At 39.5% G+C, this 25360-nt stretch overlaps 1 protein-coding gene across 1 annotated transcript in view; it reads left to right on the top strand.

Annotated features, from left to right (window-relative positions):
* Positions 1-335: 335 nt before the first annotated feature.
* The window catches only part of KIF13A (kinesin family member 13A), a gene marked incomplete at both ends in the record, with an annotated part of 112655 nt that continues 87630 nt past the window's right edge, over positions 336-25360 (top strand). The window contains 2 exons of the mRNA XM_080610625.1: positions 336-390; positions 634-724. Of these exons, the coding sequence (XP_080466751.1) occupies positions 336-390; positions 634-724 (146 nt within the window). The remainder of the gene's footprint in view (positions 391-633; positions 725-25360) is intronic.

Below are 25360 nucleotides of genomic sequence, written 5' to 3' on the forward strand. Positions count from 1 at the left end.
TGGCGGTTTGGATTGGCAGGGAGGCGGCGGGAGCAGGAGCAGCAGCAGCAGTTATGCAAACGAGGCCGTGGGCAGCCAGCGCCAGTGCTCGTGTGGACCGCGGCTGAGCAAGGAGGCGGCTGGGGCTGCGCCACCACAGCCCTCCCCGGCGCCGGACTCTCCTCCTCTCCCTCCCTCCCTCCCTCCCTCCCTCACCGCCTCTCGCCTTCCCCGCCTGTCTCGGCCCCCCGCCCTCGCCCCGGCATGGACGTTGGTGCTCCGCCGTGTCGCTGTGCGCGGCGCTGTGAGGCCGCGAGCTGCCGCTGAGCGGGGCCGCTCCCGGGGGTGGGGGGAAGATGTCGGACACCAAGGTGAAAGTTGCCGTCAGGGTCCGGCCGATGAACAGGAGAGGTAACCTGCCGGCAGCGCTGGGGAAGGGGCGGCGGGGTGTGGGGAGGGGGCGGCACCGGGGCGCGCCTCAGACGGCTTCTCCGCCTGGCCTGCGGGGGTAAACCCCCTCACAGCACCCTCACCACCACCCCCCTCCGCTGCCGGCCCGCGGTCCCTTGCACAGGCACGGCTGTTCCGGTGGCGGGGAGAGCAGGGGTGCTCTCCTTGCCCCCCGGTACAGCCTCCCGCCGTGTCGCCTTGCAGAGCTGGACCTGAATACCAAGTGCATCGTGGAGATGGAAGGGAACCAGACTGTGCTTCACCCTCCGCCTTCCAACACCAAGCAGGGAGAAAGGTAAAAGCCCAACTCGCCGTGCCCCATATGAAAATCCCAGCCGGGGCTCCTCCGCCTCAGCCTCGCAAGCGCCTGGCTTTGTTAGGGGAGCGGCGGAGTCCTGTTGGTTTTACCCGGTGCCTTTCGGGGCAGCGGGCGAGGGCCGGCTTTGGCCGGGGGTCACTGTGGTCCCGGGAAGCAAGGACCAGATCTTCCTTACCTAGCCTCCTGAGGGGTGTCGGAGGTACCCAAATTGGGGTGTGCAGACAGAAGATCCCTACTGGCCTGCCAGGTTTAAAAGTTGATTTTTGATTAACTGCTCAAAAAAAGAGCTGGTGATTAGGCAAAGGGTTAGACTGCCTGTGTGTGCTGTTTTCACAAATCTCCCTGGGGTGCAGGCTAATAACTTGATGTAACCTGTGAGGGAACAAGAAGCGGAATCTGAATTTTATGCTAGTGATGTTTTTTTTTCCTAAAGTTTGTTTACTAGGTTTTAATGTATTTGCATTTGAAAAGGCTGCAATTGCTAGATCCTCTATTAATTTAGTAGTGCTCTGTGAAGTAGCCTATGAGAATATGCTAAAATAATTTTGAAATGTGGCATTTAGTTGTGATGCCCCAGTAAAGAATACCCTTGGAAATAATCCAAAATACCAATGCACTAGACTGTAAAAATAGATCAGAACAGGAAAAGATTTCTTTCCTTTGAGGGAGTGTAGGGAAAGACAGGGAGGTGCAAGGGGAATAGTTATGGTGCATGCTTTATCTGTTCGGTTACCTGTTGATTGCTCAACTTAAGTTGATCTGTTTAATGCCAAAAAGTGTGAAATCATTTGCATGGTTATCAAGACTTTAATCTGAACACGTTCCTACTACTCAAGGTTTAATTGAGAATTTTTCTGGTTTAGTTTTTAGTAGTTATGAAGAAGCTAATGTGAGCTTTTTTTTTTCGAAGGCAATATCATGCTTTTGTAGTTTTACAGCAGAAAAGGTTGAGACATTTTCTATTTCTACATGTCCAAGATGTGAAGCTGCTGCTTGCATAAATCCACATATGGGAGTATAGCTGTAATCACACCAGTTTAACTTAAATCCAATTTGCATTGTCTGCAGAACCATTGTTGTGGTTAATATGCTTGAAAGATCTGTGCTTGTTTCCTGCCTCTTTCATAGATCTTTGTGTGATCTTCTACAAGTCATGCTGCCTCTGTGGCTCTTAGCATCCCATTTATATAATGAAAATCTTGTTTTTCTTGACTATTCTATTTTAGAAAGTATGGTTTGGGTTTTTTCCTCCTGTATGTATGGCATCCATCACAACACTGCAATAATAAGAATGACATTAACTCTTTAAAGAGAGTGGATTTGACATATAAAACATGAAATACAAATTGAGTTTACAAAGCAAGAACAGAGTTAAGACTTAAAAATCATTGCTTCAGTAAACTAAAGAGCCTAAGGGCCAGATGGCTTAATAAAGAGCTTGTCATGTGTGAATTTTGCTTGTCATGCATATTGGCCTGCAGATATTCAGTGAGACCATGATGTGACTCTCTTGTCTTTTGAGAGCTTTTGTGGCTTGTGTTTATCTGGCTTTAATACCTGTAATATATATAAGCTGTCTTACTTGCTTGGAATTTGCTTCTGGTTCTGTGCCAGGAGCCTTCTGGGTGAGCTGCGACACTTGTGTGCGACCTCGCTGTTGACAGCTGTGTTGGCAAGTGATAGCTGTCCTGCTTGCAGCCCAAAGTGAGGCTGGGATTTGGCTGGCTGTTACATGTGTAGCTTGTGTGTTTGAAACAACTGCCTCATGTTTTTGAAAATAACAGTCAGAAATACTGATCTGAAGTAACTCACACACATGCAAGCATGTAGTTGGGGTATTTTCTTAGTGGCAGATGTTGTATGTAACCCGCTGAGGTGTCTAATGGACTTTGGCACTTGCCTAGTGCCTTGTGAAGATCCTTACATTTTCTTCAGTGCTAAACTGCTGATTTCTGTTTTTTGTATTCAAGATAAATAGTTTGATTTCTCATGATGAAAAATGAATTCTGTTCTTCTGTGCGTACCTGCCGTTAAATGTCTATGTAAACTGGTTCTGAATTGCTGAGTAGTTGCTGCTTGTACTTGGATTGATGCCTTGGCAGGGCTAGAGATGTCAAATGGGTTTTTGGTTTTCTTTGTGTAGTTTTGCTTTTATATAGCTCAACTGGATTTTTCTTTCAGAGCAACCATGTCATTGCAAAAATGATTTCACTTGTTAGGGTGATTAATTGGTCTGTCTCTACTATATGCATTATTTTAATATTCTGTGTAGTCTTACCTCTTCCATTTTGCGTTTTATCTTTTTATATGGAAATTTCCCTTTTCTAGCTGAATGGAAGGACAAGTTTGTACTGCACTTTGGAATAAGAATAAGTAGCCTTATAAAGCAAATTTGGTTTCCAGGGCTGCTTTTCTTAATTCATCTGAAGCCAAGAGACTATAGGGTGTGGGGAATAGAATTAAGGACCGTGCTCTGTATTTGTTTTGTTCTCTCAGTTATAATCTTAAAAGATACTGACAGAATTTTCAGAAGTACAGTTAGGTAGCTCTTTAATAATTATAACATCTGCTCTTGGAAGAATGTCCGAGGTTGGAGAAATCAAATTTTACTAGTTTTGACTATTCTGTAAGGAGTTATTGAATTAAATCTAAGTTCAGATGCATGCTGATGCAGTCGCTGTTTTATTTAAGGGTAGTTCTGAAGGATTTTTGATGGGCAAGTTATGCTTGTTTTACAAGTGGTGAAAAGAGCCTAAACTGCCAGTGCTGTCATTTGTCCAACTTTCACTATCGTATTAGAGCTAAAGCAATAAGTTATAACCATAAATTAGAACAGGATTCTGACTGCATTTTCTAACTGCTAGACCACACAGCATCTATACCTTAACAAACACAGCTACAAAATAGTAATTGTTATTAAATACAAGTGTTGTGTTCTTTTACAAGCAGCAAGCCTGCTGTTCCCCACAGACCCACGACTTTTGAATGTTCTAAACTAATGAAGGGGGAAAACCAAAGCATAGTAAAACTGAACAGTAAGTCTGAAAGTTCAGCACAGGAAAATCTTTATTGGCTGAAATAATAGGAGGCAAAGTTCAGAAAGGAAAGGTTTTCATTAGCTTGTATCAGGCATAATCTCTGGTGCTGGCAAAGTTTTTGTAAGTTGGTGGTTGTACTTCATACCTTTAACCCTTGTTTTATTAGTAGGAGTAGTTTCTTTTACATCTGCCTAAGTGTGCTTGTGTGTTGTTTAGTTTCTTCTGTCTCTTATCCATTTCCTCCCTCAAACCAATACAGATTTCCCTTTCTTCCCCAGAAGGAACATTTTGTCTTTCTGGGAACCCTCTGTGTTTCTTTTTTTCCTGTGTTCACCTGGAAATCCGTATTTCCTTTCTCAAAGTACACTGTCCCTGAAAAAAAAGTTCTAACTTGAAGTCTTTTAGAAGTGGGTATTATGTTTCAAACCCAATTGTGTACCTCCTGCTGTCTTCCTTTAAATGTTGGTTGTTGGCAATAAGGTACAGCATTGAAATGTAACTAGGAGGTAATTACAGCATGGAGTTACAATGTTTCAAAATATTTTGGTTTTTGCAATGGAAATTTCATACCTCTCTACATCTATGAAAAATCTGGTTTTACCTTAGGGATTTTATTTCTTAGTAGGACAAATCAGGTTTTGCTGGGTTCTTCCTCTGCTTTTGATTGTTAAAATATGCTTTCCTCCCTTTCCTCTAAGCAACAATCTTAACGCATGGGATCTGAAAAGTTTTAGTTCCCTGACAACAGTTCTTCATGACATGATTTTTTCTTTAGTAAGCAAAACGTTTGTCTTGACAGAAATACACAAGGAACTATGGAGACAGTAGAACTGAAATAATATTTCAGCTGCAGTTTTGACCGAAACACATACTCATCTGTTGGGCAACTTACTCCATTAAAGCACAGCACCCTTGTGTGAACTTTGCCTTATTAAAAATCTCAAGGCAGAAAATGAGAAAGAAATCATCAGAGTGTGGAGCTGAACTTAAAATTACCACTTTTTTTTTTTATTGTTATTATTAATTTATTTCTTGAAAATATCTTTCTTGCCTTTATTTAAAAAAACATTTTATGGTTTGCTTGCTCTGTTGTCTTCCATGTTCATTTTGATCACAAGCAAGTAGCAACAAGGCCCAATTCTACTTAGGTAAAACTCTTATAGCTTTAAACTACTAAAGAGTCCAGAATATGTGATATGTGGGGGCTTTTTTTTTTTTTTTTTTTTGGTAGGTGTAAGCTACTTAATAAAATAAATATCTAAGAAGAGATGTGAGTGTATCTGGTTTTTGTAGCTCATGATACTTTCAAAGATGAATATCTGAAGCACAGATTTCATTCCGAGGCAATTTGTCCTAAAGCTCTTGTTCCCAGAAAACAGCTGTTGCTCCCTCTGCCTTAGAGAAAACATGGTTCTGGATGGTCTTTAGTGCATAGTCCTTCATGTGGTGGTTGTGACACTTAATCTTTTTGGATATGTTGCTTTGAATAGCATCAGAGATGAGAGAAGAGTGCTGTTGTAGGGAGAGAAGATGCATTTCTGGTAATGGTCACTGTCTCAGACTGGAACCTGCGGAAGCTGAAGTAGGACAGCTGCTAATGATATCATTACCGAAAGGAATGATCAATGAGATCATGCCTTTGATGAAATATGCTTCAAATTATCACCTGTCTAAGGTAGATCATAAAATAGCAGGCAGCAACTTTTATCTTTGTGTGCAGAAAATTGTAAAAGTAATCTGAATTAGACCTTTTCTATTACCTTTCCTGTTATACCTCCATCTTCAGGATGTGAACTGTTAGCTTTGAACCTTTGCAGAAGAGATGTATTTGAGTTATGAAATATGTGTGGTCGGAAAATGGCATTTTGAGAGCTATTTTTGCATTGCTTTAATTCATTCGTACTTCAGATGGGACACTAGATGCAGTTCTTTGAAATAAGTTTTCTTATATTCCATGTAATTTGAAACAAAATGAGAAAACAACAAACTTGTAATCCAAAATACTGTCTGGCATGTCTCTTGGTTCTTCCTAAGGTGGCCTGAACTGTGAACAAATGCAACATCCATTATATTACCATGTTTATAAGATCCAGACAGCTGTTAGGACCTCGTGCTCTGGCTTTAAAATGGCATTGCTAGAAGAAACTACCGTTGGAGACTGTTGGGATTGTGGATAAGTAACACTTAGCTGGCAGTATTTCAGAACAAAAATAGATAAAGTGTTTGAAGAGAAAGAAAACTGTGCTTGGTATGACCATGTTTGGGCAATCATTGCTTTGTAGCCGTTCTCTGCTTTTGGACTACTGGGTGTTATGTTCAGACAGTTCTGAGTAAAGCGAGGTTCAGCTTTGAATCTGTTCAATATTTCTGTTTTGTGATGTTAGAAATGCCTGCATTGTGGAACATTAAAAGATTGGTTAAAAAGATTAGCTGGCCTTTGGGGTACACTTAGCTTCTGTGTTTAGAAGGGACAGGTACACATGTACCTGTACCTGTAAAAGCTTATTACTGCAGCCAGAGGTGTTTTACTAGTGGATTACTAGTCAATACACCTTGAATATGTTGCTTATTTAAATGAATTATGAATTTAAAAAATGTGCAGCTCTTTTTTTGCCGTTTGTTTGAGGCTATCAGGGCTTAAAGAAATGCTTTAATTTCACCTCTTTTGCCCCCTTAGTATAAATAGTAGACAGCTTTCTTGTTTTGGAAACGAGATTATCTTTGTTCTGCTTTGCATCTAGTAGGTTTAACTGTGTGTATAGTAAGATTTCAAACTTATGACTAGATTCACTGTAATTTAATAGTTTATTTTTTTCAAAATTAAATTATACTTGTGAACATCCTATAGTGACCCAGGTGTGGACTAGATTCAGAATACCTTAGGAAGTGCTTAAGAAGTCCCTCTTCTGCAGAATCTGAGCTCAGAGGGAAGCGGTTCACACCAGCTGCCTTTCCATAGAGGTCTGTACCACACAGCGCTGGGGTTGCAAATCTTGTTGCAAATTTTTGGGGACAAAGTAAATCCCTTCTTGGTCTCAGGTCTGCAGTGTAGCATGCACAGGCTGTTGTTCATGGAGTCAGGCTGGTGGTATGTCTGGTAATAAGATTAGAGCTAAATTTTCAAATTTGTTAATGTACTTGTTGCAGTTGCGTTTGAGAAGTTAACAGATTTGAACACCTTCATTCCTCTACAGCTGAATGCAGATTGAGTAGCAGAAGCTGCCACTGGCTATGTTGCTAGTGTCTCTTGCATGGACAGACTGTCCTTAACAGTGGGAAAGCAGTGCAGTGTCTTTGCCTACTTGGCCTCCCTTGGGCATGGTTTGAATCTATTAATGGAAACAATTACTGCCTACTGTAGCAAAATGCCAGCTGCTGCAGCAGTGCTTTACAGATGCTGTTGCTTAACTGAATAATTTCTCCAACTGTGTGGTTCCTTGTATTTTGTGAGGCATTGTGGACAAGGCTCTTCAAGGAGGTGTGGAAGTGTTGGCTCGAGACAGTGAATTTTAGTGTAGCCTACAGAGAAAAGACCTTCTCTGTGCAATGATGTGCACTACAGGACTCAACTATCAAGTTAACTTGTGACCCAAAGCACCAAGTCAACTAAAATAGTCATGTTGTTGGCTGGAAGTAATGTTGCTGTGTCTCTTTTTACAGGAGACAGTAAAAGGGGTACAAGCTTGTCTAGTCAGTACCTGACTTTGTTGGTATAAAAATGGTCATCAGAGTTTGAGGTGGAGCTTGAGTTGACTGTGTGTGTCTTCACAGTCGTTCAGTGGCGTGTGATGGGTGTTCACTGGTGACTGAGGGAGGAGCTTGTTGAGTAAACAACAAGCACATTGAAAAGTTGCTGTATGAAGGTCAATCAGAAAAATGCATTGCTGATAGGACTTGAAAATCAATGGCACGAGCTCAAGATATCCGTGTTGATGAAAAACAGGAGTTACACAAGCTGTTTTCAATGCCAAGGGAGGGTATCCCTTTATGTCATTTCTTGTTCTGGGAGGAATAGGAAATCAGTGGCTTTCTGATGCTGTGTTAATTAACCTCTGCAGTTCTGGCCTTTATTTTTGATAGTTGCCTTTTAATCTAAAAATAATAATTAAGAAAACCCCCAACAACCCTCAGTCATCGAAACATCTATTGAAATTCGTAAACATATCCTGAACTAATACATTCCTTGTTCATCAGCTTCAACCTTTATTTGGCATTTTGCTGCATCCTAAGTCAAGACATCCTCAAGCATGTACATGCTTACCAAATACATCTTCTTCTTCCTCGGATAATGTGAAGTTAGTGGCTTGTAAGATGTAACTTTTTTGCTAGGAGGTAGTCTGAATGTTCCTTCTCATTTCACATAGATCACCACAAGGCAATCTATATGGTAACGGCCCCTAATGAAGTCCCTAATGGTTTATCTTCCTATAGTAGCTGACTTGCTATGTAAGTGTTATAACTTAGAACGAAGATTTATACCACAATTACTCTTTTGACAGATGTATGTATTTTGGTGCCTATTGATGGTATAATACTTATTTTGAGGTGTATCAATCAGCACAGCGGTAGAAAGCCATATCTGAAATGTTGCTGTGTGCTTGTGTTAGTCTCTGGTAATGAGCATGGTTAATGGTGATGCTGCAGATAGGGGCAGAGCCTCACTGTGTACCAGCATCGGGGTGCTTAACTTGTGGTCTGTTTTCTAGGTGCTAGCCCCACCAAACCTGTGCTGTTGCCTCTTTGTGTTCAGTAACAGCGTAGATAGTAGGCTAGTATTGGTTTATGTTGTGATTTGTGGTGTCACTGTGTCTTCTTTTTGCAGTGTATGTATATTCGAGGAATTTTAAGTATTTAATAAACATGAATCTAAGCAGCTGCTGTGGCTGGAATGGCATGCTTATCTCTGCATGTGTTTATGAAGATACTGTTCAATATGTTTAAAAAACTACCAGGATGCATTGTGAACTGTAACCTTTCCATAAAGTTTGATGCTTTGTTTTAAAAACCCATTGCTGAAAGTGTCAACACTTAAATCTTTTTCCTGACTTTTTTTATTAGAGAATATTTTAGACTTACAAATAAAATGAAAAAATGCACGATACCCTATTTATTGAGTTTACATTTTCTCAGTTTACTCCATAGTCTCTTTTGAAACGTAAATGTCAATCCCAAGTACTGTACAAAAGCCTCCAGGCGAGTTTAAGTTTTTTTTCCAGTATAAGGGTTCAAAATTCTGAATCTGTCTTGAACTACTGGAAGAATTTTTCTAGCATTAAATCCAAGTATGTGGAGCTGTCTGTTTTGCTTAATATTTTTTTTATATGATGACAAGGAACAGCAGATCTTAGATAAGAAAGCACAGTACTCGGTACTTCTTCCCATGTGGTTTCCACTTTTTGTCTGACTTTATGATTAAAATCACATGCAGTGTGGCTCAGAAGGTCTTTCACAAGTTTGATTCTTTCAGAATTGAAGGAAGAGGATTGCGCAGTACTTCATAGTTCTTATTTTTGTTGCCTGTTTACTTCAAATTCAATTTTACTTTCTGATTCAAAAGCCAAGGCTTGTTTTACGGTAGATGAGCTTTTGCTAAAAACAAGTCAATGGAGCATTCCAGTGAAGGCACGGAGCTGGCAGAATATTTCTACTGGCAAAGCTGCTTTATGGCCCTGAATGAGCAGTGACCTGGTCTGCTTTGGGAAATTTCTTTGTCAGCATCTGTCAATGTGAGGTTTTTTTATATATGCAATGTGATATAAGTTTGCAGTGCTCCAGACTTGTTTTGGCTCAGTAGTGCCATCTCCCTGAACGATGCAAGTCCTGAGCATTTTGATGGTTTTTGGTATTTTTTCCTTGCTGTTATACCATGTTGTCATTCCCTATTTTGAGATGCTTCTGAATTTCCATTAGATTTCAAATATATTTTCAGAGAATTTTATCTAATTAAATCATGCTGAAATAGAAATTGGTCATTTGATAAAGAAATATTCCTATATTCGCTGTATGTAGCTGAAGACATTAAGACAAATCTGTCTTCTGAATTCTCAGCAAGAACTTGTAAAGTTTGAGTATGTATTTTAAAGAGGACTTTGAAGTCATGTAAGGGAGTAACAGTAGAAGCTATCTGCAGTCTTCCTCTACTTTGCTGTTGTACTGTACTGGGATAAGAGATGGTTCTTGAAGGTTTTGTTGGAAGTGCATTAGGAAACATCATCCCACCACTGAGGCTTTGCTGCTTTGGAGCTTTTACTGTGACCACAGTAGATAAGCTAATCTGAAACCATCTTAAAAACAATCTGGCATTTTCTGTAGTATGTGTTACATTTAAAAATAAGAAACTTTTGAATAGTTCTTCTTCTGTTGTAAATCTAATCCTTGTACTTGCATTCTTGACTGGAGTGCCCTTGAGAAGTGCTGCTTCAGTGGCTGCAGAGAAACTGACACATAAGGAAGCGCAAAGAATGGCTTGTTAATGGATTTGCTGCTGATGTGGTAGAATATAGAGAAAGGGTATTTGGGGACCAGGACTAGAAGGATAACAAAAAGCAGAAGAGAGATACAGAAATGGATGCCCAGCAATGTGATGAAACTCGTCAAAGTACATGTTGGAGGAAAACAAACCAGCCAAAACCCAGCAGCATCCACTAAGCTTTTTTCCATCCTCCTGAAAATGTGTATGAGAAACTGGCATTCTCCAGGGTGGTACTACAGTCTTCATGTGTGTTCTGGTTGAGATCCAAGTTGAAACAAAAAGGAAAACCAGATCTTGTAAACAGACCATTGAATAGTGTACAGCTCGCCATGTAGTTTCCTTGTCAAGAGCTTCCAAGTCCTAGTATGTTTATTGTTTGAGGTGTTTATAACATTGTAGCAAAGTTCATGTTGTGTTCCTAATTTTCATTGCATAGTCATAACTCATATTTTAACACTAAATTTTTACTGTATATTGCATTAAACATCATGATTGAGAATCTGTATAAATTGGCTGTAAAATAGTCTAATTGGAAACACTTGTGTGTCCATCAGAAGAATGATGAAAGTCTTTTTGAAGATGCAGCATTTAAGTGTTCTTAATTCAGTAGATGATGTGTCCCTCTCAGCATCCCAGTTCCACGGCTGGATTCTCTCTTCCTGTCAGAAGTGCTGAGTACTGAAGGAGGAGGATGTCTGGCTTGCCCATGGTGAAAGTTAGAGGGTAGCTTTTGCCAATTTTGTTTTCTGCTCAGCAAATTTTAGTGGATGGGTACTGAACTTAGACATCTATCTAAAAAGTCTTAATCTCCTCTCTTGTTTAATTGCTCTTTGGGCAGGCTGCATTCTCTCAAGTAGCTTTTGAAGTATCAGTTTTGCGACTGTGAATGTAGCAATAAGAAACTTCTTTTTCCAGAAATACTAATGGTATATGAGCTTTGTGCCCTTAGTTTAATCTATCCTTACTGCCATCTGCACACACAGGTTGCTTTGCACGTGATTCAAGGAATGTAGTGTACCTTTATTCGAAATTTCAGAATGGCATCTAGAAACTTTGTGCTAGTTTAAACACAGAAATGCAGATTGCAGTGTTGGGCAGGCTGAATACCCTTAGTGCTTCATAATGGTCATGTGTGTTCTGAGTTACAGTTCTTCTGGTGTGTGGTCTGACCCATATTGTTGGCTGCTGTTTGAGAATTTCTTACCTGAGAGAGGAAGAAATTTATGGCTCACGCATGAGATTGATCAAATAGACTTTGAGAAAAATTTGGCATCCATATGACCAAGGTGTAAAACAAGTTTTATAAAAAATCTCTCTAAGCTCCTGGAGGATCTCGCAGTTTAAATACTCATTTTTTTCTCAAGGTGTCTGCATCTTGTTGATCAATGAGAAAATGAACATGAGCCGGCAGTGTGCGCTCGCAGCCCAGAAAGCCAACCCTATCCTGGGCTGCATCAAGAGGAGTGTGACCAGCAGGTCGAAGGAGGTGATCCTGCCCCTCTACTCTGCTCTTGTGAGACCTCACTTGGGGTATTGTGTGCAGTTCTGGTGTCCTCAACATAAAAAGGACATGGAACTGTTGGAACAAGTCCAGAGGAGGGCCACGAGGATGATCAGGGGACTGGAGCACCTCCCGTATGGAGACAGGCTGAGAAAGTTGGGACTGTTCAGCCTGGAGAAGAGAAGGCTGCATGGAGACCTCATAGCAGCCTTCCAGTATCTGAAGGGGGCCTACAAGGATGCTGGGGATGGACTGTTCATCAGGGACTGTAGTGACAGGACAAGGGGTAACGGGTTCAAACTTAAACAGGGGAAGTTTAGATTGGATCTAAGGAAGAAATTCTTTAGTGTTAGGGTGGTGAGGCACTGGAATGGGTTGTCCAGGGAAGTTGTGAATGCTCCATCCCTGGTGGTGTTCAAGGCCAGGTTTGATGAGGCCTTGGGTGACATGGTTTAGTGTGAGGTGTCCCTGCCCATGGCAGGGGGGTTGGAACTAGATGATCTTAAGGTCCTTTCCAACCCTAACTATTCTGTGATTCTGTGATTGATTCTATGATCTTCATCATGGTTGAGAAAAGGCAGAGGCAAGTGAGTTGCTCACACAAGTGACCTCTTGCATGCTTGCCTTTCCTGTGATTAAAAGGAGAAAGTAAATGCTGAGGATTTGTCTGTGGACTTTGAAATGAGATATTATAAAATGGAATTGCAGAACTGAAGTTTGAGGGGGGAATTTTTCATCAAGGTATATAAATGAAAGAAAAGAGAAATATTAACAATGAAATGCAGTTGTTAGGAAAATTGAAAACTAACTTAGCTAATTTTCTTATTTTCAAGAAACATTTAAGAGCAGTAAGAGTCTGGCAATCTGTTGACTGGTAGCTGTAATGAGCAGTGATGCAGTTTGGTGAGCTCAAGGTGAGTGTTGGCTTAGACTAGGCACTTTTCCTTTAAATGGAAGGAGCAAAGGGTGTGATACGGTCGTGTTGTAGCTTTTCCCTTAAAGAGCTAGATTGGGTAATTCATGATTCTTTTAAAAATCACATGACTTTTTTATTTGTGTTCTCTCCCTATACCTCTTTCTGCATATGAGCAGATCACTTCTTTGGCTCAGTACTGCTCATTAAAAGTATTTGAAATGGCATGCTTGTCTTAGCTTCTCTTGCAGCATATCTTTCTATTCTACTCTTTTACTTTGTCTCGGTTTGCAGATGTAGTAGATGGAAAGAAATTGAAGTGATCTGGAGTTATAGTCAAAACCCATGACTTTTAGCTGGTTTCGGAGGAGAATGGCTAAGCAAAAAGGAAACTATTGACTCTTTATTACACAGAAAATTGTTGAAAACTGAGTGCTGCTGCTGCTTGTTTTTTAAAATATTAGTGATGATGGTCAAAGTGGGAAAGCTGCACTGAAAAATTAGTGTGATCACCTTTTTGAGTAATTTTGAACTTTGAATTTTGTATTTGTCAAACCTGAATTTTGTTTGCAGTATTGCTGCTCACCTGCTTTGCAAACTGATGACCTCAGTAATATTTGCCTTCTTGGATCAGTAATTAATGTAATACTTATCAGAGTTCAGACCCTGTGTACCTTTCATATGACTTTTCATGGTGTTTCAGACTGATCTACTTGTTCTGAGTCTTTTTTCTTCCTTAATAGATGACTTCTCATTCTCTTCGAAGTATTTTTGTCAACTTTTTGAGAGACCACGTCTACTTATTCTTCTTTATTTCTTCTAGCTTGTTTTTTGTAACACTTATTTGCTATGCAGGCAGATCTGTGGGTAGATCATTTTGGCTGTGGGTTATTTATGGCAGAGCTAATTAGCTGAGTTGCAGCTCCTGAAACAGAAGAATTGCAGCTCAGTTTCATGGAAGTTCAGCTGATAAGCATTGCGGGGCCTCGCCCTCCTTTGCAGAGTCAGATCAGAAGGCTCAGTGTTGGACTCAAACACCCTGGTTGCACAGTGGAAATACTGGATGTCTAACAGGGCTTTGTTAGCCTGTGTTCTTCATGCTATACCTGGTGTTTGTGGCTGTCCTTGTGAACTTGGTGATGGGAGGAGGTGGCAGCAATGGAGTTAAGAGCAACGCCAGGGATAGGAAAGGGCAAAAAGTAGGTGGGTGTGGGCCTCCGTTGCCATTTCACTAGTTCAGATGCAGTGCAGGATGAGCATATGCTTAGGTAATGAGGCAAAGCTGATGGGGGTCTCCTAAAACTCAAGAGTGTGGGGACTGGCTTTGCAGGGATAACTAATTGACTGCAGTGTTGATTTGGTGTTTGTGAGTATCTGCAACATGCTCCAAGCATATACTCTGTGTTATCCTGAGTTTTCTGTCCTCAAGAGTGTTTCAGCCTACACTTGTGAGCAGTAGAGCTGACTGCAGATCACAACACAGATGGTACTAAATGGAACCATAAAACCGAGTATAAACATTTTGTGTAAATTTAAAGTACTTTATTAAATATTAGAAACATTGTAGTTGAAATACTTTGCTGAAAAGTGGGGTAAAACTCCTTTTGACCTTACTGATTGAGCTGAGTGTTCAGTGGGTAATTTGCAGTATTGCATGGGTATCTGCAGTACCAGGAAAAAAATAATTAAACAGGAAAGAATAAATTTTTCACTCTCCTCTCTGTGGAAGAGACTTTCCATTGTGTAACTGCAGTACAGGGTCACTTGCTCACACTTCATATCCCAGCGCAGAAACCTAGATCTACCATCTTATCTGCTTCTGAGTAGGTGTCAGCACAGGCCATAGGCTATACTGCAGTTCCTGGGTTAGCATGCACATGGCTGAGACCAGTAGCCAGGGCTGATTTATCAGCATGCTGGCTCTTTAAACATACTTAGGTAATCTTAATATTAAGCCTCTGTGCAGTTTCTGTGTGCAAATGTATCCATAGATAAAGTTTATGCCTTTTTCTGTTCTTCTCAAATTTAACTTTCATCTTCCTCTGCCTTTCGTCCTCCCGACCTTCTACCTGCATTCTCTTATGCTCTTTAAAGATAATGTTTAAAATGTTATCTCTGGAAATGATGGTGTTTCAGAATAAGAGATGGAGTGCTGTTAGCAACTCCCAGCAGCACTCTGCTGCTTATTCTAAATTGAAAGCTTTGATTCCATTTAATCATCTACAGTTGGTATGGTAGCATGTGTGTGTGTTGCTTGTGTCCCAGCATCTTCATCTGCTTTTTGTGTCTGACTCCGTTGAGTAACTTACCTTGTAGTACTCTCTGATAGTGGTGGTTGGTGTTTTTTCCCTTCCTGTTATCATCTACTTCACATTTATGTACCTATGTGCTAAGTATCTCTCTCCTGTTCTATAAGTCTAAGGTCTGACAGCTTGATTTCATTGTACGATGACCATGTTTTCTAATTTAGAGCTTAATTCTTTTTTTCTTTTTTGCACCTGCAATAAGACAAATCCTAAAAGAGAGTAACTTTGTTTTCACAAGGCAGTTGTGCTTAGCCTGCGGCTGCTTCGTGGGAGCTTAAAACAGTCAGCTAGACCTTAGTGAGTTTCTGCAGGGTGATAACAGCCTTCCATGTTCTCAAACTCTCCCTCCTTGAACTTGCCATGCTCCTTTGCTCACAGTCTGCAGGCCGGGGCTGTGCACTCATTTGGTACCTAATCAGGTGGTCTCCACCACTTGAAAATGTCTATGCACCTTCTCTGTTTTTAGACATTGGCTTGTGTCTTTGCCACTTTTTTGCTTTGTGCCTGTGCTAATGAAAGCCTGGCTGAGCTTGGTGTCTGCTTTTTGTCTGCCCAATAAACCTGCAAGATGAGCAAAATTCTCACAGGTCATGGCAGTGGGAAGATATTTCAAACACCTTCCACCTTTCAGTATAACAATACAGTAGTGTTTCACTCTCTGTAAACAGATGTTCATAAAATGAATTGTGGGTATAAACCTGGCTCTGCAGTCTGAGATCACAGCTCAAAAAAAACATTTTGAGGGGATAATACTGTTGGCTGCAAGCCAAGGAAAGGAAAAAAGATTCAGGAAGGACTTAAGAATGAACATTTTTTTCAAGGAAGAAGGATTATGCTACCTTTAAAATATTTGGGCTGTAGATAGACTTTGGGCTATTTGAATAAAATTCCGTTGAGAATACTGCATGTTGTTTGGACACATGTTTTAAATGTAAATATGTATCTGGAGAGAAACAAATTATATAAGGAAACAACTGTTTTCTGACAGTGGTATGCTTTGCAGTCAGAGTTCAGGATTTCTCCGCTTGTGTATTTTGTAGATTCCTGTATAATGTCTACCATCGATAAATACCAGATTTACATAAAGTAGAAAGTTAGCTTGGGAATGTGATTATGATGAGTGGTAATCTTTGATTAAACTGTCTCAAGAATTTGGTAGAAAAGTTGCTTAGTTTGTCAGTATGGCCTTTAAACTATCTGAAAGATCTGAAAAGATCCAAAATCCAGTTTTTGTTAATAATTATAGCCCTCTGGTGTTTTCAGAAGCTAGATTCTTAATCTCCTTATTTCCTATTGTCAGTTAATTGTGTCTGTATTTTCCGTCACTGTATCTTTGGAGCTTAACACCGATTGTGTTGAGAAGTAGACCTGTCAGCCTGTAGTGGCTTTTGAGAATGAGAATAGTAATTTTGCTACCAAAGTCAGCATGTTGCTTCAAATTCATGGGCAAGTTCTGTGGAGAGAGAAGTTGTTGATCTCCAGTAGACACTTTTTTAGAGTAAAGTTATCTTTAAGCTAATCTGCTAGGTGCCTATTTCAAGCATGTTACTGTGCTTTTATCCAGAGCAGTACATGGAATAAATTGATGAGTGGAAGTTTGCTGAAGCATGTGAAAGGAGTTGCATAAGTAGTTTGGCTGGGCTTGTGTGAAATGCGGTGGTTTTGGCGAATGGGGCAGGATTGAGCTGAAGATGAAAAGAGATTTTTAATGCTTCTGTTAAAGTTACATTTTAAATAGGGTTTTGATATTAGAGGCTTCAAAATACTTTCCAGAGTTCCTAAGCTTAGGTCAAAACCTAAAAAGAAGAATCCAGTAAGCAAATCTAATAGTAAGTTAGAGATCTCTGTAGATTGTGTACAAATTTTAACTTCAGAAGATTGTAGAAATAGAAATAAGGCACTTTTTTTTTTTTTAATATTTGACCTAGTGTTTTTAAAGTAGACATCAAATAGTGCCTATTTTCTGTGCCTTTTCTAGAACTGCCTTTTCTGAACACTTAGTTCTCTGGTGAACTCAAAGGCAGGTGAAGAATAATCAGTTCTGAGGGTATTCATGCTTTGAGAAGGGTATTTTTCATCGTGTTCCCAATTTCCTTGGACAATGTGTTCCAGCTGTCTTTATTCAGCAAAGATATCATCAGCTACAAATAATTATTGGGGCAAATCAGGTTATGAGCTGTGGGTTTGCTTTTTGAGAGGTAAAATGACAAAAATGTCTATTGCAATGTAGTAATTCTGCATATGGCAGATCTGACCTGAAGTTCTGTTTCCAATGAAGAAAAATGTACCGTGGATGCTTTCTCATGTTGAACTTTATAGAGTTCAAAAGATAAGATATGAATGAGTGCTGGAATTCAACAACAAATGTGTTCAGAATTGTCTTAATCGTTTATACCTTATACACTGGAGTATCTTTCATATATTTTGAAATACAAACCGTGACATTTCAAAGGGCTGAAAATAGCTGGTCAAAGTGGCAATGATGATCCTTTCATCATGCAGCTCCTCCAGATGTATTGCAGGAGTATAAGGGAGACCATATCCCATTTACTTAATTCTTCTTCAGAGGAACCTGCAGAGGTAAAATACTGTATTCTCTCAAGAATAAATTCAGTTTGCAGATTGCTTCAGGACACTTGTCTGATAGGCACACATCAGCTCTCCAGTAAGGTTTTTTCCTGACTGTCTCCTTACTGCAATATGTTCATAGTAATGAGTATAAAATAACACCTTTTTTTTTGGGGGGGAATAGATAACAGCTGATTTTAATTATATGGTCGTAGCTTTTTAATTTATGCATGACTGGCAGGAAGCCTAGGCCTCCAAGCTATTTTGTGCATCAGTACTAAACTTAAAATCTAAAGGTGCCAAGAAGAGCAAGTAGCAAAAAAGTAAAAGAATCAAAAGCAACAATTTATGTAAGTGATGTGAACTGGCTAAAATATCTGGGCCAGGCAAACTTTGCTACTTTGCAACTGCTGTTTGTGGTTCAGCTGATTCTTGGTAACTTCATTATGTCTGAGCTTATTCAAAGTATTGAGATACAGGGAATTAATGGCTGTTTACAACCATTAGTATGCAACATATAATAACTTATGCGGAGATAGTATCTATGAAGAAGTATTCTTTGAAGGCAGTTTATGTACTGAACACCAGGTTTGCATTGTATTAAATCTTTAAATTTCTCTAAAAGGGAGCCTTCCTGCTCTTCACCCATTTCTGTTAACTGGTTTTGAATGTCTGCAGGTGATGCAGCTTCCTGTTTTAATAAGATGATCACAAGATTTCCCCAAATCATGATACAGTGATTTAATCTTAGTCTCTATTGAATTCGAGGTGTCTATTGTTAAAATTACAGCTTTGTTCTTTCATGGACTGATCACCTCTTGTGTTGATGTTTTATAAAAATCTGTTGTAGCTGGCATAATGACTTCAGATCAAGGATTCTCTCCTTCTTGGAGCTGCTCAGGATATTATGTATCACTGTTAGGAGTGTGACCACATAAGTTGAGCATTGAGAAATCTGTGAATGTAAGCTTGTTTAGTCTTCTGGAAGCAGTGTTGCTTTCCTTCGGTTACCATACCTACAGAATAAGATATGCTACTGGCTTTCAGACTGCACTGCACCTCTGTTGGTAAGGCATGTAGAAAGCCATCAGTCACCTAAGATTCAACTGACATGTGTGGTCTTAGTAGCAATATTTTAGGGATGGTAGGGAAGATGCATTTTAGGAAGGCCTTGCAAAGAATCACCATGTGGAGGGATCGATCCTTAATTTCAGTTCAGATTTATTGGACAGTTTGTAGTAGCTTACAAGCAAACTTTTGAGATATTTGGAGCTTGTAAAATCAACAGATTCTTAAACCCAGCCACAAAAACTCCCTGTATTTGGAATTTCCCTGTGTTACAATCATCACTGTATTAATAAATAGTAAAACCATTCTAATTTTATAATAGGAAAGGTAAAATCTTTGGAAAAAAAGAGCAGAATCAACATTAGTTTAATTTTCATGTAATAAAGAACACAATCTGACCCTTGCTTTTGGTTCATGGCATATTTTCAAAAGGTGAAAGATCGCTACTTCCAGCAAACACTTTGAGTATCTTTACCACTTTCAGGAAAAATTTCACTTTCCCGTTGCTCCTGTGCAGTAGTCACCTTACATATCGGTTGTGAAAGGGAGCAAAATGCTGACAGACTTACTGTGATGCATGAGACACAGATTACTAAATGGAAATACATGAAGAAAACTGAAAGTCAATATTCATTTATTATCAACAGCTTTACCTGTTACTTCTAAATCACACCTTTTTCCGTATGAGATCTGTGTGAGGTGCAGTGGTGGTTAATTCCTCTGAGTTGATGAGGTCAGGTTGCTTGGCATAGTAGCTACACTTCTGCCGTGTACCTACCTTCTTACTTTAGCTTCCTAAAATGAAATGCTGCATAACTTAGGACTGAAAGTTTCAGGTTTTTTCTGCAGAAAAGTAGGCGAAACTGCAGACAGCTAACTTAGCCTGGGTGAACAGCTCACCTTGAACTCCAGAGTGTGATCAGGTAGTGCTTTGTACATCAGGTGAGGTGACATCAGAAGTTACTGCCCTTCAGCTTTTTAATACTGTGCCCTGAGAGTTAATTTTAGTGTTAAGTAGTTCTCCTCTTGAAGGAGACTCTCTTCTTGAAGGTGTTTTGTAGCATTTAAATTTCTTCCCCTCTCCCTCTTGTGATACTTATAAAATATTTTAATGAATATTGCTTTAAAAAAGGTATGTTAATGTTGCTACTGGCAAATGAATAACTTCACAGATATATTATACCAGGAACAGAAGGTTTCTTAGTATACCAATGACTAATAGCTAGAGCACAAGTCCAGTAAAGGAAGGGCAGAAGTTCAGTTACTTAATTATTGGAAGAAACTGCTAAAGGGAAGAAAGGATGTACCTGCTAACTTAAGGAAACAAGATAGGTCTTTCCTTTTGCCTTTGACCGTTTTGTGCTTCTCTTCTTTCTGGACAAGTCACCCTCCTTTCTGAAATGTAGAAGGCTTTGACCTTGTATGGCCTTGGATGAAGCTGGGATAGTGGTTGCCATCCTCTAGGTTTCTGATGTCACAGAAAATGTTGGGTGTTTTTCTTCAAAGCCTGCACTAAGAACTACATCTCTGACCTTTTCTTTGCTTAATATTGTGTCTTGGTGCTGGTGTGGTGGGTGTTTGCAAATCAGGAAAAGTATAGTAAAAATTTAAAAATGAACAGTTTAATCTGAGTTGCAATATGGGATTTCATAGGTTTCAGAGGAAGTATCCAATAACACATTTTTTTAACCGTCAAAGAAAGATGGTTAATTAACGTTTTTTTGTTATTTATGTCCACCAGCTAGGACCACCTTCTTTAACAGCAGCTTTTTCTTTGGTATTTGTCTGTGTATTTAGGCTCAAGAGTTTACTGAAAGATAAGAATCATAGTTTGGAAATGTGGAAAATTGAAGCCTAGTGCAGGCAGAAGAAGGTTGACCACTCTGAGACAAGTAATGCTTTGAACAGAAGCTGTAGAAAGACAGAAGATAGGAGAGCATTATGGATTATGAGCTGTCAAGAGGGTTTCTAATGAAGTGTGTAGATGAGGAAGAAGAGTTGTTTGTTTTTGAGGGAGCATGATAGTGAAGAGCTGGTGACAGTTCACAATTTCTGCTGTAAGTATGCATTTAATAAATAAATAGAAAGTTGCACATAATTAAACAAGTGGTGTTTCCCTGGTTTTAGTGCTTATTGCTGCTTACAGTAATATTGCTGTGACTTAAGGAGAAGGGAGGATGGAAAGCCCACTAAAATTGTGGTTAAATTTCATTTTTAGTATCTCAGAGATTGTAGTCCCAGAATTCTGCGATTTGCAAGCAGAGGAGCATAACACTCCCCAGTGTGTATTTAAGATGGCGAATTGCTTGAGTGTTCTCCAGTAGTTTGTCAGGTGTCTGCTTAAAATATGAAAGGACATGTAAAACCTTAATGAGCATTCAATTAAGTATTGTTTGAGAGAGAGAAAAAACTGTTTCCTGAACACTTGCTTCAGAGGTGCTCATTCCCTGACTTCCTCTTGAAGTGTTAGGGATGTCTTTGATTTTAGAAATTTGCTTCAGTTTGTGTACAGGAAACAGTTTATTGCCTTGATGTAGCAGCTTTTCAATTTTTAAAATAATTTTAGCCCAGTCGATACTCATGGTTGGAATAAAAAGCAGTTGTAATGCTCTTTGAGGTTGTTGTTAAAAACAAGTGCCGAGTAAATAGAATTGCTTGGTGTTGGATTTTTTTTTTGTTGATAGTGGAAAGGTTCAAGAAGATGCTTAGTAGCTTCCTTGAGATAAGCAGAAACTTTGCTATGCAAGTCTGCTGTTAATGAGCTTGACTTTTATTATTGCCAGCTGAATGAGCAGCTCAGAGCAGCTAACAGAATTTTGTATTAGTCTTATACCAGCTGGAGTCAGCACAGATGGCAGTAATAGTTTCCATCACTGGGCAAAGATAAATGGCTGCTCTGTTGTAAACATGGAGGAGTTAACGTGTTGTTAGAGACCCCAAGTAATGTATTTGCTAGTATTTATTAAGATGCACTGAGTATCTGTAAAACCAAGTTCTGAAGCAAACAATGTTAAATTTCTGTGAACTTCTTTATTGTAGACAACACTGATGTTAAGGAAAGCACCTTTTTAATAAATAAACTTAATTCAAGAGGACAGAGAAGTGAAATGTTTGTAAAGAGACAAGGTGTAATGGATCAGATGGTGTGTTTGTGCAGTTACAGTAAATTAGGATCATGCAAGTCTTGGATTTGGAGGAAAAAATGGAGACTGAATTGTTGGGAAATGTTTTCTGTTTTTCTCAGCTTGTGGCAGAGAGAGAATAGAGGCAATGTCTCACAGAGGGACTGCAGGAGGTTGCAAATGGAATGGTCAGTGTTCAGCACTGGAAGAAAAACATCCTCTGATACAAATTGCAGCTTAGATGAGGTGATTTAGCTGGAATTGGGTCAGAAGGCACTGGTTTCTGTTGGGAAGGGAAAATCGCTGTAAATCCCTTATCACAATTTTCTGAGATTATGGAAGTAATTTGCAGTAATGAAGACTAGATGGCTTTCAAAAGCTCTTCAGGAATTGGTTTGCAAAAATTAAAAAAGAGTTCATTAAAGTAACTTGTCTGGTTTCGCTTTCTGTGAATGCAAAAGCATTCGAAATGTATTCTCTGAAGAAATGGCTCTGCTTGTGTGGTGGTTATTTTTTTAAGTTTATTCTACTTCTTTCCCCGCCCTCCCCCAAGACATGAGAATGTAGGTATTTTTAGTTATGCTTTATGTTCTTACTAAGTTTTGGAGTTTTGTATTCTGTATTTTGTATTTTTGTTCTGTTCAGCACCTTAATATTTTTGTTCAGTATTTAGATCCACAGATGATACCATCAATTCAGATAAATTTCTCTACTTGGTGGTGGTGAGACAGCTGTGCAGAAAAGATTCTCTTCTGTTATCTTTTGAAAAGTGGGTAATGAAGTGAATGATGAAGCTACACAAAAGTGACCTGCATAGAAACAGTAGTAACTCATAAAAAAACACCCTAAAACTCCAAACTTAACTGTTGCTTTCAGTTACAGCATGGGAGAAGAAACCATTAAATAATTGCTTTGACTTTGAAGCTCACTGCAGGATGTAGTCAACAAAAGAATTGAGCAAGACTGGGAGAGCAAAGATGGGCTTTTTCATAGTTCCTTGCCAGAGTAACTGAGCCTTTCCTTGCTATATAGGGAACAGGTTGCCCAGAGTTGTGAATGCTCCATCCCTGGCAGTGTTTAAGGCCAGGCTGGACAGAGCGCTGGGTGGCATGGTCTAGTGAGGCATCCCTGCCCATGGTACCAGGGTTGGAACTAGAGTCCAGCCCAAACCATTCTATGATTCTATGCAGAAGCTCTAGCACCGCATGCAACCTTAAAGGTAAAAGGGAGTGAGCGTATATATCTGATAATGGCTTTGAATTACAGTTGTATGTGTAAGTTAGTAGTGGTTCAGCTGACTTCTTAGAAGAATATTTCTAAGGTTGAGCTGTTTAAGAGTTCTTAGCAATTCTCACACTAGTTAATCTAGGGTTGCTATTGGCAATGAAAGAAGAGAGAAGGCAGGCTGGGTGTAGGTATGTCTGTTGCTGTTGGGTGACAGAAACACTCAAGGTTTTGTCTAATGTTGCCATGTTGTGTCTCCCTTCTGGAGAAGAATTAGTGTTAAGGGGTTAAATTCTAATTTTGGTTTTACGTTCTAGGCTGTGCCATGTTTTGGTACCAAGCTGAGATGTGTGAAAACAGTAATCTTTCATTCGGGGAAATCTGGGATGTATTTCACTGTGTCTTCCTGGACAGCAACTTGGATCTGACCATGAAAGTACAGTGGGGACTTGCAGATTGCTAAAGCATACTTGGTGTATAGAGAACACTTTTATTTTCGTTTGTGATTTTTCTCACACACACGCCCACCCCCCACCCCACCCCCTTTCACTACCCTCTCCCTCCCCCCTTTCTTTGTGTGAGTTGTGTCTCTGGAAGAGAGTTGCTATTGTGTAATGAGGAGACCTCCAAGAAAAATCATTTGAGACAGCTCTTCAAATGGGCCATATAATTAATTTTTTTGAAACAAGCTTAAAGAGAACTTAGTTTTATACAAATCTACTTTTAAACTGCTCAGTTAGTTGGAAATGACTACTTCACCCAGATCTTGCTGTATTCTTTTCGCTGCTAGTGCCTCCCCATATTAAAACATACATTTTCAAAATCTCTCTTGCAGTTGTTTGCTTAATCTCTGAAAGCTTAACTAGGAGCTAGTAGCTTATATTGCAGTAACAATAGGTTTACTTTAGATATACTAAACTATTCTCTAAGACTGGCATTGGATAGATTGTACTTCTTGTATTTTTCAGAACTTAGATATTTTCCAAAAATTCATTGTTGTTTGTTTCTCTACCTTTTAAACAGAAGCTATCAATCTCTTTTTCTGGCCTTTGATTAGCATAGTAAATAAACTTGAGTTGCATCACTTGTTTATACAGATCAGGACTTTTTTTTCACAGCTGTGCACCATTTCTTCAGAGCATCCCTTTTGCTGTTGTTCAGTGTTATGCTTGACCTGAAGTGTGAAGTGCTTATGGGAATGAAAATTCTGCAGATCGTTCAAGGACTGATTTGCTTTTGAAGCAGAGTCCCTGGTTTGCTTTCATGCCAATAGTTAGGCAATGCAAATAGGGAAGCAATTGTTTTTGCTGATAATTTTCTTCAAAGACTTGTTTGGGGCTGCTTCTTCAGGAGGGGGGTGCATGTTTTGATGGAGATTATTACAGTGTATTTCTGTCACTGTTTTTCTGAGGAGAATCTTGGAAAAACATTAATCATCCTTGAGGTATTACTACAGTATAAGAAAGAAAACCTCCTCTCTTGTGCCTCACGTATTTAAATGATGCTGACTGTGCAGTTTGTGGTGTTTGTGCTGTGGGTTAAGCATTAATATGTAGTATGTATATGAAACATGCCCCAGGACATAGACACATGAGTCGGTTAACCCATGGCATTTCAAGCACTCTCTTTTGAAAGATTGCAGACACCTCATGAAACCCCTAAGGGTGATTTGTCTATAGATACAGGACTAAGTATATCTCTGGATGAATTCAGGCTGCAGTTCTCACGCTTAAGTTCCTGACTTTCAAAGCACAATCCTCTGTTTCTGACGGGGCCTGGTTTATATATACACCTGGCTTGATCTAGGGTTATTACTTAAAACTTTCTCTTTCTGCTCTGGATTCAAGTTCTTTGGAAATCTGGTAGCCAAATACTGAAGGATGGTGCGTCTAGCCAGCCACTGGATTATCATTCGTGTTATTGCAACTGGAAGTGCTGTGTTACAGTAGCTTTTTCTGCTTTGTTTTTATACATTTTCCCTGTGGAACAGACCAGGTGATTTGCATATTCTTTTCAGATATTTTAGGAAGAAACATTTTTTTCACCTTGTATATCTTTTATTGTTGATTTAGAGTCTGAGCCCATTATGAAGCTATCTTTGCATATAGGAGAGGACAGATTCAGTTGCCTCTTTAGCCTAAACAGATATATGCTGAATTTCCCATCAAAATCAGTGGTAGGTTACAGAGCTCTCCCGTGCACACCCTTATCTTATGTTCATCACATATGACTGGACTGTTGCTCTGGAAACCGCTGCAATGTCGCGAGTGACTTCATTATGATTAAATGAGGGGAAAAAAAAATAGAACAAAAGAGCACATTCCTGTTTCAACATGCAACTTAGAAACTGTCTCACATACATTCTCTGTATATAACAGCTCTTCTTGGTGACAGGACACA

The sequence above is a fragment of the Psittacula echo genome (assembly GCF_963264785.1).
Source record: "Psittacula echo genome assembly, chromosome: 2".
In the NCBI taxonomy this organism is placed as follows: Eukaryota; Metazoa; Chordata; class Aves; order Psittaciformes; family Psittacidae; genus Psittacula; species Psittacula echo.